The following is a 16,314-nucleotide window of genomic DNA, read 5'->3' as shown; positions in this document are numbered from 1 at the left end:
ACATACAAATCTTTTTACGCACGCACAAATTCTTTTTACACATACAAATCTTTTTACGCACGCACAAATTCTTTTACACATACAAATCTTTTTACACACACACAAATCTTTTTACACATACAAATCTTTTTACGCACGCACAAATTCTTTTTACACATACAAATCCTGATTTACAAGTACAAAACTGATTTACAAGTACAAAATATTTATGACCACATTTTGAGCCCATAGTTAAGAGAGAAGAAAGGAGAATTGAATCTTCGGTGCAGCTATAAAAAGAAACAGCGTTCACATGATTCATAAATATTACAGCGGCATACGTCACCCCACGAGGAACGCATGCGCAATGTGAAATGAAAGCAAACAGCAACATATCGATACCAGTCTCAAACTACTACCATAACCTTGGAGTCAGGACGGTATTAATGGGACTACAGGCAAGGGGACTTTACTTAGAAGCCAAAATAAGACACACCGAATCTGCCTGAAACGGAGCTTTCTCGAAAAAAGAAGAGAGAAGTGAAACATCGCTCGCGTTTGACTTTTTGGAAGTGGCTCTAAAATAGTTCTCCGACTCTGCGCACTTGCTTCCTGTTGACACTGACTCCGTCAAATAACCAATCAAACGACTCACTGACAGAAATGTAAAAGAAAGGACAGCCGAGGCCAGGTAAGAACGCGGGACAGGAGGTAAACAGACAGGCAGACAGGACTCCGCTGGAACTATTTTCTACATGAGTCTTTGGGCAGGATGTCGCTGAGTTCAGGCGGTTGGGCTCACTCCTCCACCGACCACACACCAGACCACTCCGCCGCGCTCCCCAGCCACTATGGGGCCTCGCCGTCTCAACTTGGCTGCCACACCGTCCTCATGTCGGTTCGGGTGTCAGTGTGCCATTCTGGGATTCGGCCGCTGTGTCTTCCGGGAGCAGGTGATGAGTCACTCCGCCTGCAGATCAGCATGGACCCGGGGAAATCCGGGGAATTCCGGCTATCGCTCCTGGAGAACGGCGGGACTGGCCGGAGTGCGGTGAGTTCACAGCAGTGCGGGGGTTGGCTTGTTGTGATGTGTGTTTAAATGTGTTGTTAACATGCTGTAAAAAGATAATAGGAAAGAGATGTATTCTAGATGTACCTCCACATCAATGCAAGGCTTTATGTTGTCCATGTTTATTTTTAATGAACACTACCTCAAGCAGTGCAGTGATTTACAGTTTTCTGGCTTTACACCAAAGCCATTCTGGTCTAGGAAATCCCCGCAGACCCTTCAGGGTCTTAAGTTTCTTATGTAAATTGCCTTATGCAAAGGCCATACCCTTGACAACTTGAGGTAGTGATTGTAAATAATTAAATATTAAAATGTTTTTTGAAAAGGCATGTTCTTTTTTTTTGATAGATATTACCATTTTTACCACTCTTTTGTGAAGGAAATTAATGTCTGTCCATATCCTCTTTGCACAAGTTGTTTGGGTGTTTTTAAAGGGCTCCCATGACCATGGGGGACAGATTCAGGCCACTTTGCTTGGAAGCAAATGCTATGTTTTATACACGTTTATTTTATCTAACTACATTTTTTTACAGTATAGTGGGAAATTAAAGTTTAAACAAACCCATCACACAGTGACAAACACGACTGCCTTTGATTTCGTCTGATTCTCGCTCGCTCTTCTTTATTATTTCAGACCATTGCCGAGTTTGATTTGAGGAGCGTGAACTACGAAGTGAAGTCGCCAAAGTGCCACGAGCTGAGTTTGGCCGTTCCTCCCCATGATCGCATCAGCTTCAACTTTCGCTGCGAGCAGGAGGCCCAGGAGTGGGCTACTGTGGTGATGTCGTCACTAAGAGAAGCACACAGAGGTCAGTCACCCAGGAGAGCAAACACTTGTAGATGACAAACAGATATTTGGCCTTGGAGCAAAGTCCATCTAGCCTTTTTATTCTGCGTATCCAGTCAACACAGAGAAACAACCATTAACACATGACAAATTTAAAATAACCAAATAACTTAACCCCGCTAACTGCATGTCTTTGCACTGTGGGAGAAGCCAGAGCAGCCGGAGAGAGCCCACTCAGACACCTTGAGAACATTAAAAACTCCACACATAAAGGCTAGTGCCGGATGGTAGAGTCAAACCCAGGACCTTCTTGCTGTGAGGCAATAGCGTTAACCACCATGGTGCAAATGCATTCAAATTTGCAAAATATTGTAGGATGCTTTTCTTATGCTGATCCACCCTGTAGCGAATTTGTGTTTGTGCAAATTGAGGTATAAAATGGACCGTGTTCAGTGGTTGGTAGCATCACCACCATGAACCTCACCATTCCAAGCTTCATCAGAGTATAAACCCTAACCAGACTACGAACAATAAACCTCAGATTGTCTCAGTAGGCTAATAATGACATCATTGTGATGTTCGTAAAGCTATAAAGTGTAGTTTTAAGTAAAGTGAGCATCGTTTAAATCATGCCCTGAGCTTTTTTCCTTATCCTTTAACATACAACACAGAGAACAAACCTGCGTCACTTCAGTGTTTGTTGTGACCTACTCTTCCCTTAACTTCTCCCGTATATGTATAACTGCCCATGCTGACTCAAGGATGCTGAGGCCTGTGTGAGCTGAGAGCTCTTTGTTCTCCTCATGGCTAAAAATAGTTGTTCGTGCCGCTGGCTGTATGTTTGAAGTTGCACAAAATCCCATCAAATAAAATTTATTTAAGCATGTTTTTAACTAAGCAAACGCAACCACAGTGCTGTACAAATTATCGGACAGGCAACATGAGTAATATATGCAAAACGTAAGTTAGTACATGTTAAACCGTATAAGATAAACGCGACATACACATTGATTTATTAAAATAAAAACAAGAGTGATTACTTGGACCTGCATGAAACACTGCGTGTCCTTCCTGGTCTGCACGGCTGCTCGACAGAGTTGCGCTCAAACAATGGGGACCTCTCTTTTTTGAAAAAGTGCAGCGTTGTGTGCGTGACTGGGATACAAACTGTGGAAGTGATGGTCTGATTTACAAATTAGCCCTGTGGAACCAACCACAGCACTGTCAACTGATTCCACTTTCATAGTGGAAACAGAGTGGCAGACGTTAGCTGTTACTCTTCATATCTCCATACGTTGCATTGCTTCCCCCTGAGGGCTCAATTCACAAACATGCGAAATGATAAAATCACAGGATGACTGAGTTTCTCCTGGAGCTTAATGTGTTTTCTTTATCTCTTTCTTGTCTTTGATATCTGTTTAGTTAAAATCCTTTTTTTTCCCCCTCTGGGTTTCAAATTTCTATATTGGCAGCCTCCCCTCACCATAATGAGCCACAGCAGCCCCCTGACGGTCTCCATCATCAGAACACCTTGGCTTTGCAGCAAACAGGTGCGTGTGACACCTCTATTTCTGTTTTCATTCATTTATTTGTTGTTAGCACCCTTCTGATCTCTGCATGTCTCTCTTTGTTTCATCATGCGTGCATTTGTTTCATCTGTAGAGGACACTTGTATAGAGCTAACCAAGGCGATAGAGGCAGGTGACATGCAGTCTGCTTCTGCCTTTGCTGCTACGCTCGCCCATCAGCGTGCGGCACTTAGGATCCAGCCCTCCACCAGAGACCACGAATACAATGAAGTCAAGTAGGAACATGATTACTCGTTATGATTTCGATACTTCACGGCACGATCTATAATCAGTAGTTTTATGTTTCGATAATTTGGTGTAATCTTAGTTGTTTGCACGGGTTTCATCTTGTCTCGCAGTTTGGCTGTCGTAGTGGAGGATTCGTCCTCATCCTGTTGTGTCACTGTGAAAGTTTTCCCACACATGACTACTGCGTCGCTGAAACAGCAGGTTAATTTAAGCTACATATATATATGTATATCATATTCCTTTCACAGCATGGTTTCGATTCTGCCCCACTGTTAATGTTTCTCTCTCATTCATCATCATTCTCTCCGTGTTTGCTCCCATTCCTTTCCAGATGTTTCTCGAATACGGCTTTCACCCACGAGTGCAGCGCTGGGTGATCGGCCAGTGCTTGTGCGTCGACCACCGATCCCTCGCGTCGTACGGTGTTCGTCAGCACGGTGACACGGCCTTCTTGTACCTCTTGTCAGCCCGCCACGCTCGCTTGACCCCGCAGGCCCTCCAGCAGGATCAGGAGAGCATCCTCCTCTTCAGCCCTTCATCTCAGTCTTCTCCAAACCCGCCACTCCCTGCTACCTCTGCAAATGGCCCCTCATCTCAGGACTGGAGGCCTTACACCACACTTCCTTCTAGACTCCGTACCACTACCAACACTGGTAAGATGTGGTCTCTTCACAGTGGTTTATGTGAAATCTGAGCTATTTAAATCAGAATTACACATGTGTATTTGTTGCTTTACTAACAAAGGGCCTTTGAACACCTTATCACTTGTGATCATTGCTTTGAAAAATACACCATTGTATGTTACATTCTTATCTTTTATATGTTATTCTAATAAGAGATGAGTCTTCCCACAAAAAAGCGAAAACCTGGCGTGATATAAAATTGAAAGGTCTCCTCTTTAAGGTTGTGTTATTGTGCACCTCTACATTGCTTCCAGGGCTCCTGCTATTTTAGATCAGTTCAGTCCTGTTCTGACAGTTTGCAAGTGTGCATCTGTGGGAGGTGGGAATCACAAGACCCCCACGATACAGTATTATTGCAATTTTTAGCATTTTGCAATAAGCTGAGTATCACAATAACATATACTGTGGCGGACCACCAGATGGCTCCACTCACACCCAAGTTGAAGGGAAGAGCTGGGTGGAGATTTTGGCGCTTACTGTATCTTAAGTTCTGAGAGACGGTGTGTGAATAAAACAGTTGGAGTGAGACACACGGACCTCTCGTGTCGTTATTTCTTACCTCCACATTGGTGACCCCGGTAGCGAACATGCTAAGGCTCGACGACGAAGCCAGCTCCGGCCTGGAAGCATCGGCTGCCGCCGGATTTGCACCTCCGCCGATGGCTGCGTTTGCTGTGGCGCTTAAATTGCCGGATTTTTGGCTTCACGATCCCCTTCATGGTTCGTGCGTAGAAGCTCAGTTTGCTCTTCGTGGAGTTTCAGCCGACGATACTAAATACCACCATGTGGTGGCTTCTCTTGACCCGCTGTCAACCCGCCGCGTGATGACTCTCCTCCGGGACCCTCCAGCCCAAGGCAAGTACACCGCTCTCAAGGCGCTGCTGCTGCGGCGTTACTCCCTCTCTGATGCTGAGCGAGCCGAGAAACTCCTTTCCCTCGCGGGCCTGGGCGACGGCACCGCCCTCGAGCTCATGGAAAGCATGCTGTCCTTGCTGGGCGCGGATGATGGAGGATTTCTCTTCACCCACCTCTTTCTCCGACAGTTGCCGGCTCCAGTGCGCGCTGGCCTTGCCAACTCCCCGCTATTGGCCACGAAGGATTACCGCTCTCTGGCGGAAGAGGCAGATCGCATCCTCCTTGCTACCAGGAGTTTCGGCGTCCAGGCGGTTGTTCAGGACTCACCAGCGTTTTCCCCTGCCTCCTCACCGATGCTCCAGGGACCCTCCGACTCGTCCACGGTGGCCGGAATCGCTGCGCGGCAGCGCCGCGGAAAAGGGCTTTGCTTTTATCACCAGCGTTTTGGAGCGAAGGCCCGGCGCTGTCTCCCGCCTTGCAGTTTCCAAACCCAGGGAAACGGGCATGTCAGCGCTCGGTAGCAGCCGCGACCGCTGGCAACAAGGAAAGGCTGCTTTTCTTAGAGGACTCACGCTCGAGGCGTTTCCTGGTGGACTCGGCTCACAGAAGAGCCTTCTTCCCCGGCTGGCTCGGACAGGCTAGCTGAGGGCTGCGGGCCATTGCTAACAGCGGCTAATGGCTCTCCCATCAAAACCTTCGTGAAAGGTTGGTGACTGTTTGCTTTCATGACCGTGACTTTCAGTGGAACTTTGTTGTTGCTGCTAGCTCTGTGCCTATAATAGGCGCTGATTTTCTTTGTGCTCACGGACTGCTGGTTGATGTTGCTAACAGACGTTTAATTGATGCTGTGTCATTTTCCTCATTACCCTGTTTTACTCGGGGTGCTCAGCCCGTGGTGCATGCTAACTCAGTGGATTCTGGTGACGTTTTCAATGTTTGCTTTCTGAGTTTCCCTCACTCACTGTCCCCACTTTCTCGAGCACTGTGACGAAGCATGGGGTGGAGCATTACATAACTACAGTAGGGCCCCGGTTTCGCGCGCAGCGTCGCCTCGACCCTGCTAAACTGGCTGTCGCCGGGAAGAATTTGCCACCATGGGCGCCTGGGCATCGTGCAGCGTTCGAATAGTGCCTGGGCTTCTCCGTTACACATGGTGCCTAAATCTGATGGTCGGTGGCGACCTTGTGGGGATTTCCGCCCGCCTTAATAACGTCACAGAGAACGACCGTTATCCCATTCCCCACATCCAAGATTTTTCCGCCCATCTTGCGGGGACCTCGGTTTTTCGAAGATCGATTTGGTACGGGATATCATCAGGTTCCCGTGCGTGCGGAGGACGTCCCCAAAACCGCCGTTATTACACCTTTCGCCTTTTCGAGTTCCTGCGCATGCCGTTTGGCCTGAAAGGTGCCGCCCAAACCTTCCAGCGGTTGATGGACTCTGTCTTGCGCGGGCTGCCCTTTGTTTTGTATATCTTGATGATATCCTGGTGGCCAGCAGCTCGAAGGAGCAGCACCTGTTCCATCTGCATCAGGTTTTCAGCGTTTGACGGAGCATGGACTGATTATTAATCCGTCTAAATGCCAGTTTGGGTTGCCCGTTCTCGATTTTCTTGGGCACCGCATTTCCGCTGAGGGCGCGGTTCCGTTGCCTGACAAAGTCCGAGCTGTTTCAGAATTTCCGCGTCCTGCAAACGTTAAAGCAATGCAGGAATTTTTGGGGATGGTGAATTTTACAATCGCTTTCTCCCAGGGCGGCACATCTGCTGAAGCCCCTTTACGGGCGTTAAAGGTAAGAAGGCTAATGACGCCCGTCGACTGGTGTCCAGAAAGCATCCAAGCGTTTTCTGATGCTAAGTCAGCGTTAGCTAATGCTGCCCTTCTGGCCCACCCGTCCCCCTCAGCGCCGATTGCGTTGACCACCGCGCGCCGGACATAGCGGTGGGTGCGGTGCTGGAACAGCGACTCGGTGTCTGGCAACCGCCGCTTTTTTTCAGCCGTGCGCTGCGTGACAGCGAACGCAATTACAGCGTTTTTGACAGGGAGCTACTCGCGCTCCACCTGGCGACTCGCCATTTCCGCTTTTTTTCGAGGGTCGTCACTTTACCGCATACGTGGACCACAAACCCTTGACGTTTGCCATGTCCAAGGTTTCTGATCCATGGAGTGCACGCCAGCAGCGCCAGTTGGCAGCCATTTCTGAGTTCACAACAGACATTCGCACGTGGCTGGTAAATCCAATCATGTGGCTGACTGTTTGTCCCGTGCGCTGGTTTCTCCTGTCTTTCTCGGCATAGACTACTCCGCCATGGCTGCCGATCAGAGCGGTGACCCGGACATCCTCGAGCTTAAATCCACCCAGACGGGCCTCATACTGGAGGACAGACCCATGCAGGACGGTGGTCCTTTCCTGGTCTGTGACGTTTCCACGGCCGCCCTCGCCCAGTGGTTCCCGCTTCCTGGCGTCGTCGGGTTTTTGACTCGGTACATGCTCTCTCATCCGGGGTCCGGGCCTCTGTTAAACTGGTCAGCTCTAAATTTGTTTGGCCAGGCCTTCGCAAATCAGTTAAGGAATGGGCGTCAGCGTGCATTCCCTGCCAGCGTCGCGAAGGTTCATAAACACATCAAGGCGCCTCTGGAGCAGTTCTTTATACCCGCAAACGTTTCGATCATGTGCATGTCGATCTGGTGGGTCCTCTGCCCGCCGTCACAAGGTTTTACGCACCTTTTGACAGTTGTTGACCGGACCACCAGGTGGCGGAGGCAGTCCCCTGGCATCCACTACTGCAGCAGTGGTGGCCAGGGCATTTTTGTCAACCTGGGTCTCGCGCGTTTCGCCCGCCCGCGGACATTACGCGTCTGACAGAGGCCCCAGTTCATTTCCGAGCTTTGGTCGGCCATGGCTGATGGACTGGGGCTAAAGTCCACCGCACAACCGCATACAACCCGCAAGCTAATGGGATGTGTGAACGGTTCCACCGGTCGCTTAAGGCTGCTTTTTCGTGCCTCCTTACAAGATGGCAATTGGGTTGACCGCCTCCCGTGGGTTTTGCTTGGGCTGCGCTGTGCGGTTAAGGAGGATCTCGGCGCTTCCCCAGCTGAGCTCGTGTTTGGTCAGCCCCTCCGCGTGCCTGGAGAATTCTTGCCTGAGAACCCTCCCCTGCTTCGATCCATCAGTGCTATCGCTCAACCCACTTTTGCGCCGCTTCGGGTTCCTGGTCCTGTGCACCATTGCGTGCCTGACACTTTTGTTCCAAAGACTTTAGAGACTGCTAAGTTTGTTTTTGTCAGGCACGATGCCCACAAGACACCGCTGCGGCCGCTGTATGACGCGGCCCATTCAGGGTTATCGAACCGGGCCAGAAACATTTTGTTTTGGATTTTGGGGTCGAAGGGAGACTGTGTGTGTTGACAGACTTAAGCCTGCACATGTTCTTCCGGACAGTAATGTAGTGCCGCCCAGGCCCCTCGCCGTGGCCGCCTCCTTCAATGGGGTTGACAGACTCTGGTTTCCCCCAGGACTACCCCGGACCACCAACGTTTGAGCCTCCTTCTGCCTTTCCTGCTCGCCTTCACCAGCCTCGTTCACAGGATGGACCTTCTTCTGCCTGTTCTCTCCCTCCCAGGTTCAGTCGTGCGGGTCGTTTGCTTAGGCCCAGGGTCCTGGACTGAATAGAGACCTGACTGTGTGTTCAAGGGGGGGTATGTGTGGCGGACCACCAGATGGCTCCACTCACACCCAAGTTGAAGGGAAGAGCTGGGTGGAGATTTTGGCGCTTACTGTATCTTAAGTTCTGAGAGACGGTGTGTGAATAAAACAGTTGGAGTGAGACACACGGACCTCTCGTGTCGTTATTTCTTACCTCCACAATACTACAATTTATCAAATTATTACAAATTATCTTTATTTATTTCATAAAATGTCGATATTGGTGCCCCTATACCGATACAAAATAGCCACGCAACATATTGTAATACCGTGCCGTATCGATGTTTTTCCACCCACCTCTATCATCTGTGCTGTGTTCCGAATCAATAAACCAATACGTTACAATTTTTTTTTTTGAGTATGAAGACAGAGATTAGGGCTCATGATTGTGTTGGTGTGATGAAAAAAACATCTCCCTGCTCAGTTCAGCGTGTGTTGAACTCTCAGGCACCTTGAGACGTTACAGTAGTGTCCTGCATTGACAGCCTAATGCTGGGGGAATTTGCATTTCGCACGGTGGGGTGAATGTCGAAGGGAAAAAAGTGACAAGCATGCTCCTGACCTGTTTGACAAAGAACTTAATATTTTGTCACATAAAGTAGGTCACAGCACAGATACTGAGACATGATTTAGAAGCAGAAGTGTTTGAAGTTGTTGTGCACTGGCCAAGAAGACCAACAATAGTGACTACATTTAAATTAAGTATGGCTTTTGTTTTTCAGTGACAGATTCAAAGACTTTATTGATCTCACCTTGTATGACTCTTTAACACCTTATTTCTATTGTTAGATAAAAATAAATAATGTAAAGTGAGCAATCCCCTACTAAACACTGTGCCATAGTTTGTCTGTGACTTTGTATGGTCTGTGCCCACATAGTGAAAATGTAACTCAGCAGAATACCAAGGAAAATAAATAATAACTCGATTTAAATCTATATGCATACCCTTCATATTTGTGTGTCCAGCTTAATGATTAACATCAGACAGTGCAGTCAAATTTATATCCTACTTAAAAAACAAACAAAAAAAAAAAAACATTAGAATCTTGCAGCTGTTTGTGCTACTTTAATAGGACAAACAGCTGCAGGACAAAATGCAGCTGCTTGTCCTATTAAAGTAGCACATTCACCTGTAATCTGTAGCAAAGAACAGTTTTTTTGCAGTTGCAAGTTAACATATATACATATATATATTATTTGCACCTGCTACATGTATCAACCAAAGCCATAAAGCCTTTCACACACTGGCATATTGAGCAGACATGTTTGCACGCAGATTTGATGTTGTCTGCTTAGTCTCTTTGTTTCTCCTTAAATGCCTCAGGCGGTTTAGAGAGGCAAAACATCAGAGATCTCATCAACCTAGAGATGCCTCAGCTTGATAAAGCCCTGAGCCCGAAAACATCGCCTACCCAGGTAATGTAATTTTTGTCAACCTATCGAAAACATATACTCAAAAGACACACGGTTAAGTTCAGAAAGGTAAAAAGAATGTAGAGAATAACGGCACTAAACAAATTTTTTAGGGTTGGTCATGTCCCTCGTGCACCTACATTAACAAACCAACGCGGCCGGGCTGTGAGATCTGCAGTACGGACCGACCTGAGAACTACGTTGTCCCAGGGGGATATCAACCTGATACACTGGAGCTCAGAAGAATTCAGAAGGAGAAAGAAGCTATCCGACAATACCAGCAGGTATTTAAAAAAGAATACATCCCTGGTAGTATGAACGTGATTTCACATGCACATACTTAATATGATTTCTGGAATATAACATGATAATGGGCACACACAGCTCGGTTAAAAATGCAGGGAGGGGAGCACCACTTAGTGACACACAGTTTGGCCAAATTTGACGAAATGCTCAAAGTGAAACCGGTGAAAGGGAGAGGGTGATATGTATTTATTTTAAAAAATTAATAACCGTGGTATTTGAATTGAAACTTTCAGGCTCTCTCAGGTTGACTCTCTTCTCTTCTGTCTCTGTTTTTTGAAGGAGAAAGGGAGAAGAGAGGTGCTGAGGAGTGCTGGGCTTCAAAACACCTCACTCCTGTTTAACCTGGACCAGAACTACTGAACATACAGACACAGGCAGACATACACCTCATGTTCATTTCTATCCTTGAAGCACCATCTCCACTGCAGACACTGCCCATGACTATATTCATGTCCACATGCATGCACTAAAACTGTCAATTTTACCCCTTAAGTCATTTTAAGCTGTCTTTAGGTGGGATTCATGCATCGGTTGCATCCCATATTTGCAGATTCATAAGATCGTACAGTTTACAGGTTGTGTGAGAACATGTTACTTTCTTTATTTTATTTTATTTTTTAAGTTTTTTTCCCTGCACATTTTCTGAAAAATGTGCAAAAAGTGCTCTGAATGAGCAGTAATGCTGACAACGACGAGCAGGTTTTTAAAAAAACCTGTCAGATTTCTTTTTACATTTTGACCCTGGTCAAATATACATGGCTCCAAAAGACGTTACTCATATTGAACATCCAGTGACAGTCGTAATCACTGCAGCCTTTCAGCAAATCAGATGAAGTGGCTTTTTAATGAACTCTTTAAGAGCAATAGTTGCCACCGAGTTGAATGTATGAGTCATTTATTTTGCACTGCGATACTGTATATACTCTGAATGGATAAAAATAAAAGGTTTTGACTCTGTGTGCTTCTCTGTGTTTGTGTAAGTGAGGATTTAATATGCACATTTGAAGAAAATCTGGAAGAACACAGTTTATAGAACTTGCCTTTAACCCTCACTTCCCTCCTCCAACAACACCGCTCCTTCTTCCAGGCGAAGGAGGAGGAGCGAAGGCAGAACTTTGCCCGGCTGGTGATGATGGATGGTCAGGACCTGGTGCCTAACCCTGAATCTGTGGAGTGTAGGATCTGCTATGCAGGCTTACAGCCGGGAGATGGCATCCTCCTGAGGGAGTGTCTGCACTGTTTTTGCAGGTAAAATTTAGGGGTGGCGGTTTTTTGATTTGTTTTGTTTTTCTTGTACACCTTGGGTGACTTTTCTGTGTTTGTGTGCATGCCTGCTTAGAGAGTGCTTGCGCTCTGTCATTATGCTGAGCGAGGAGCCCGAGGTGTCCTGTCCCTACAGAGATGACACATACTCCTGTTCCTGCTTCCTGCAGGAGAGGGAGATCAGAGCTGTGAGTGAGACCAACTAACAGCTTCTGACACTTTTTTTTTTAAACTACAGTTTTAGCTTTTAGTGTTAGCACACATTTACCATCTTCCTCCTGTTTCCTGGTGACAGTTGGTTCCTGCAGAGGAGTATGAACGCTGGCTGCAGAGGGGTCTTTCGGTTGCAGAGTCTCGGTGTGAGGGCAGCTATCACTGTGCTACTCCTGACTGTCTGGGCTGGTGTGTGTATGAGGATACTGTCAATGTCTTCCACTGCCCTGTCTGCAAGAAACACAACTGCCTAATCTGCAAGGTAGAAATCATACACAGTATATACTGGTATAAAATGAAATGTAATAATTTATTCCTGTCTTTTGTTCCTATATTGGGTGCTTGAACTCATGTGATGCATTAGATTTGCACATATACTATGTAGAGATGCAGATTGAACTTTGATCTAATTAATTAGTCCAAGCTAATTATAATAAGTTTATTTGAGTGGCTTCTGCCAGGAACAGTTTATTTTAATTGCAAATTATGCTGTTAAAGATGAAAAATACTTTGTACAAATGAATACGTAAATGAAAAAATGTCCAAGTATTGACATGCTTTTAACTGGTTTGGTTGCCTCATGCTAACTGCAAATTGAATAAGAAATGTTTATTTCTGTAAAGAATGCCTGTTTTGCTCATTCCTAGCTACATTTTTATTGGTTTTGTCCAACTGTCCTAGAGTGAAGTTTTTTAAAAATCCTTATTTGTTCCTCTTTCTATTTTCTTCTCAGTCTATCCATGAGGGTATGAATTGTAAGCAGTACCAGGACGATCTTGCAGCACGTGCTATCAATGACTCTGCTGCTCGAAGGACAACACATCTACTAAATGTGAGCTACAGACATGGAGTTGTGGTCAGAAGTTTTCATACATTCCTTGTGGCATGAATATCACGGTAATTTGGGACTTTTAGTTATTTCTTTGAATGGCAGGATACATTTTTATTACTTTGAAAAACAAGAATTGGGTGCAAGTTTCTAATCCACACAGGCTCAAAATACAGACTCAGATCTATACATACAACCCCACTTACATTTGGTTAAATATCTCATAGCAAGCTGTACTACGAGCAGATGTTTTTGGTAGCCATCAACAAGCTTCTGCTATAATTCTGTCTGTGATATTTAACCACTCTTCTTGGCAGAATTGGTAGAGTCCTTTAAATTAGTTGGTCTCTTGGCACAGACACGCTTTTAGTCCCCAGGTTTTCAGTAGGGTTGAAGTTTGTACAGTGGGAAGACCATTGCAGAAGCTTAATGTTAGCCTGCTTTATCCGATCCAAAACCAGTTTATGTGTGTATTTGGGATCATTGTCCTGTCTTAACACCAACTGAATCAAAGTTTCAGCCATCTAGCTGTTGATTTGTGATGAAGCTGAAGAATCTAGAGGTAGTCCTTCTTCATTATTCCATCCATTCTGTGTATTGTACCAGTACCACTGGCAGCAAAACAACCTTAGAACACGATGCTACCACCACCATGCTTGGCAGTTTTACTTTGTTTTTAGGTTTGAAAGCCTCACCCTTACTCCTCCAAACATGTGTCTTGTAATTGTGGCCAAATAGCTCAATCTGACCATAAAACCTTTGCCAGGAACACATTTGGTTTGTCCATGGGGGCAGCTGCAAATTTCAGTTGAGCTAGAAGGTGTTGATTTTGGAGCAGGGGCATCTTTCATGAACAGCACACAAATCCCTTTTATGCAGCAAATAAAAACAAAAAGTTGTAGTCAGTCACAATTACTAACAAGAAGTAAGCACGCCTTGGCTTTGCCAAGTTAAAAGACATTGTAGAACCTTCATCACTACTTATTAAAATATTTAAGTGAGTGTATGTATATATTTGTGCCTGTGTGTATACTTTTAAATCTGTGTAGATTAGCGAAAATCTCAAATAAATTCAAACTTGTGCAAGAAATTCTTGGTTTTAAAGTAACAAAAAATGTCTGCTGAACATTGCCACCCTGGAAAAAGAACTGTCCAAAGAAATCATTAAAATCCCCAAATTACCATGACATCCATGCCAATGATGAGTGTATGTGAACTTCTAACTACAACATCTGTACTGTATGTGGGACATGACAGAGAGTTCTTTCGAGTTGTGTACTGTTTTAAGGCTATTTGTAATGCACAGAGATAGAAGGAACAGTGTTACAGATCCACTTTTACCTCCACTCATAAGCAGTGAATGGCTTTGTGGTCTAATGCTTACAGACAAACTGATATATACTGGTAATTCTTTCCATATCCTCGGGTCTCATATTCTTTCTTCTTTTTCTTGTTCTCATTTCATCTCTCTCAAACAGACTCTTGTGCAGTCAGGGGAGGCCATGCGCTGTCCACAGTGTGGCATCATTGTGCAGAAGAGAGATGGATGTGACTGGCTGCGCTGTACAGTCTGTCACACTGAGATCTGCTGGGTAACCAGAGGGCCACGCTGGGGGCCAAGGGTATGAAATCTGTCCTTTCTACCTTTAACAATTAATCTATTTTTGCTTTATTTAGTAACCTTGGTCAGATAGACTCAAAAACTGTTTATGTCCACCTAAAAAGACTGCAAAGCCTTGTTTTCCATCAAAGCATGTTCCTCATTCTGTTGCTTTTAAAGGGTCCAGGGGACACCAGTGGAGGATGCCGTTGCAACGTGAACAACCGAAAGTGTCACCCTAAATGCCAAAACTGCCACTGAGAGGGTCAAAATGGGTCAGATTGCCCCAAATGAATGAGTGACTGAACTTGGGGAAAAAAGCTGCTCTCTCAATAGCATGGAAAGAAAGACTGAGATTTCTATTTAAGCTATATTTAATACAAAACTGTGCAGAATTTATACATTAAATACATACTGAGATCTTTAATCAGCAAATCTCTAACCGTCACTTATTTTCACTGGTTTTTCCACTGGAATCCGAATGAAAGAAATAATATTTTTACATGTCGCTGCATCTCACTAATAAGAATATGTGGTTAGTTATGTAACGAAGATGAGCGTGGTCAGAATTATGCAGTATAAAAAAAAGGAGTATTTACTTTGAATGCATGTGGTGCCTTTTCAGAATGTTTGCACAGCTGATGTAGCAGTACAGGTGTGTTACTTTCTGTTTTAGCAGTTACACGCCTGGATGCATTACATAAAACTGAAGTGGCCTTGTTTCTCGTGCACAAAAATCAGTAGCAGGGTGTTTCTGAATGAAACAAAATGTGACAATTTCTCATTGTGATAGATGAATGTGATAAATAGATGAAGCAGGAGTCCCGAGTTACATATAGAAGCATTTCTGAGTGTGTGTATGTGTGTGTTTGTACGTCTGCGTGATGCCGTGTAAAGACTGCATAGGTGCCTTGTTACCAAAGAGGTTTGAACTGAAACAAGTGTGTGTCTGATTATTCGTTCGATTGGGATCTGTTGGTCTGATGCCTGAGAGAAACCAGACTGTTCTCACTGTTTTATTACTCACAACTCTGTGTTCGCCCAGAAGCTGCACTGCTCACATTTGAGTATTGTGTGATGACATCACCAGTAAATGTCAAAGTGTGTTAATTAATAGGCAGATATTGGTTGTTAAGTTTATATTTCCTGTATGGGGAGGCACATGTAAACACCTTTTGTCAATAAGCTTTTACTCCTTTAGTAGACCTCGGATACAATAAAGTAATTCATTACAGTGTAAATACTTGGAATATATTTTTATCCATGTATGCATCAATGCCCTCTCTTCACTGGAAAAGGGAAAAAAAAAAAAAAGATGCCTAACTTCAAATTCCTGAGTATTCCCTCGACTACACTACTGCCCAGAACTGACAGGCCAAGAAAAGATCCTCACTCTTGTCTGTGTGTAAAAGTCAGCACTGTGCTGCTGACTTTCTGTTGTGCCTTAACAATAAATAAACACCATTCAAACTCACACGTGTGTTTGAGAGTGATTTAACGTAGAACTGAGTGAATGAACAGGACCTTAAAGCTGTCATGGTTCTTTCTAATCCTTTAGTAGGGTGAATTTTTCACAGCTTGTAAATATTCAAAGACTTGATTTCTTTGTGTGAGCAAATTTAATGTGTGGTGCTGGGTGGGTTATTTTAATTGTAGCGACCAAAGAGAAGACTTAGTGACTTCTGCATGTCTTCTTAAATGCACATGAAATTTCAGTGGTGAGCATTTTAAACAGTCTGCCTTTACTTAAACTACAACTAAGCCCCACATTTTCCCCCCTTTAGGGGTTGCC

At 45.0% G+C, this 16,314-nt stretch overlaps 1 protein-coding gene across 1 annotated transcript; it reads left to right on the top strand.

Annotated features, from left to right (window-relative positions):
* The first annotated feature begins 257 nt into the window (after positions 1 to 257).
* On the top strand, positions 258 to 15,996 carry shrprbck1r (sharpin and rbck1 related). The gene is made up of 14 exons (XM_031750107.2): positions 258 to 1,030; positions 1,683 to 1,857; positions 3,308 to 3,385; positions 3,498 to 3,639; positions 3,763 to 3,853; positions 3,984 to 4,305; positions 10,223 to 10,314; positions 10,425 to 10,595; positions 11,705 to 11,865; positions 11,957 to 12,068; positions 12,176 to 12,355; positions 12,827 to 12,925; positions 14,401 to 14,544; positions 14,703 to 15,996. Exons 1-14 carry the CDS (start codon positions 752 to 754, stop codon positions 14,781 to 14,783), a joined length of 2,127 nt encoding a protein of 708 aa, XP_031605967.1. The 5' UTR covers positions 258 to 751; the 3' UTR covers positions 14,784 to 15,996.
* The last annotated feature ends 318 nt before the right edge of the window (positions 15,997 to 16,314 follow it).

This window comes from Oreochromis aureus, linkage group 9 (assembly GCF_013358895.1).
Source record: "Oreochromis aureus strain Israel breed Guangdong linkage group 9, ZZ_aureus, whole genome shotgun sequence".
NCBI lineage: Eukaryota > Metazoa > Chordata > Actinopteri > Cichliformes > Cichlidae > Oreochromis > Oreochromis aureus.
This window is presented reverse-complemented; position numbering and strand designations above follow the sequence as displayed.

Coding starts and splice junctions, on each gene's coding strand:
- shrprbck1r (XM_031750107.2), top strand. CDS start 752: ATGTCGCTGAGTTCAGGCGGTTGGGCTCACTCCTCCACCGACCACACA. Junction 1,031..1,682: donor GCGGGACTGGCCGGAGTGCG/GTGAGTTCACAG, acceptor TTATTATTTCAG/ACCATTGCCGAGTTTGATTT. Junction 10,596..11,704: donor CTATCCGACAATACCAGCAG/GTATTTAAAAAA, acceptor TCCTTCTTCCAG/GCGAAGGAGGAGGAGCGAAG.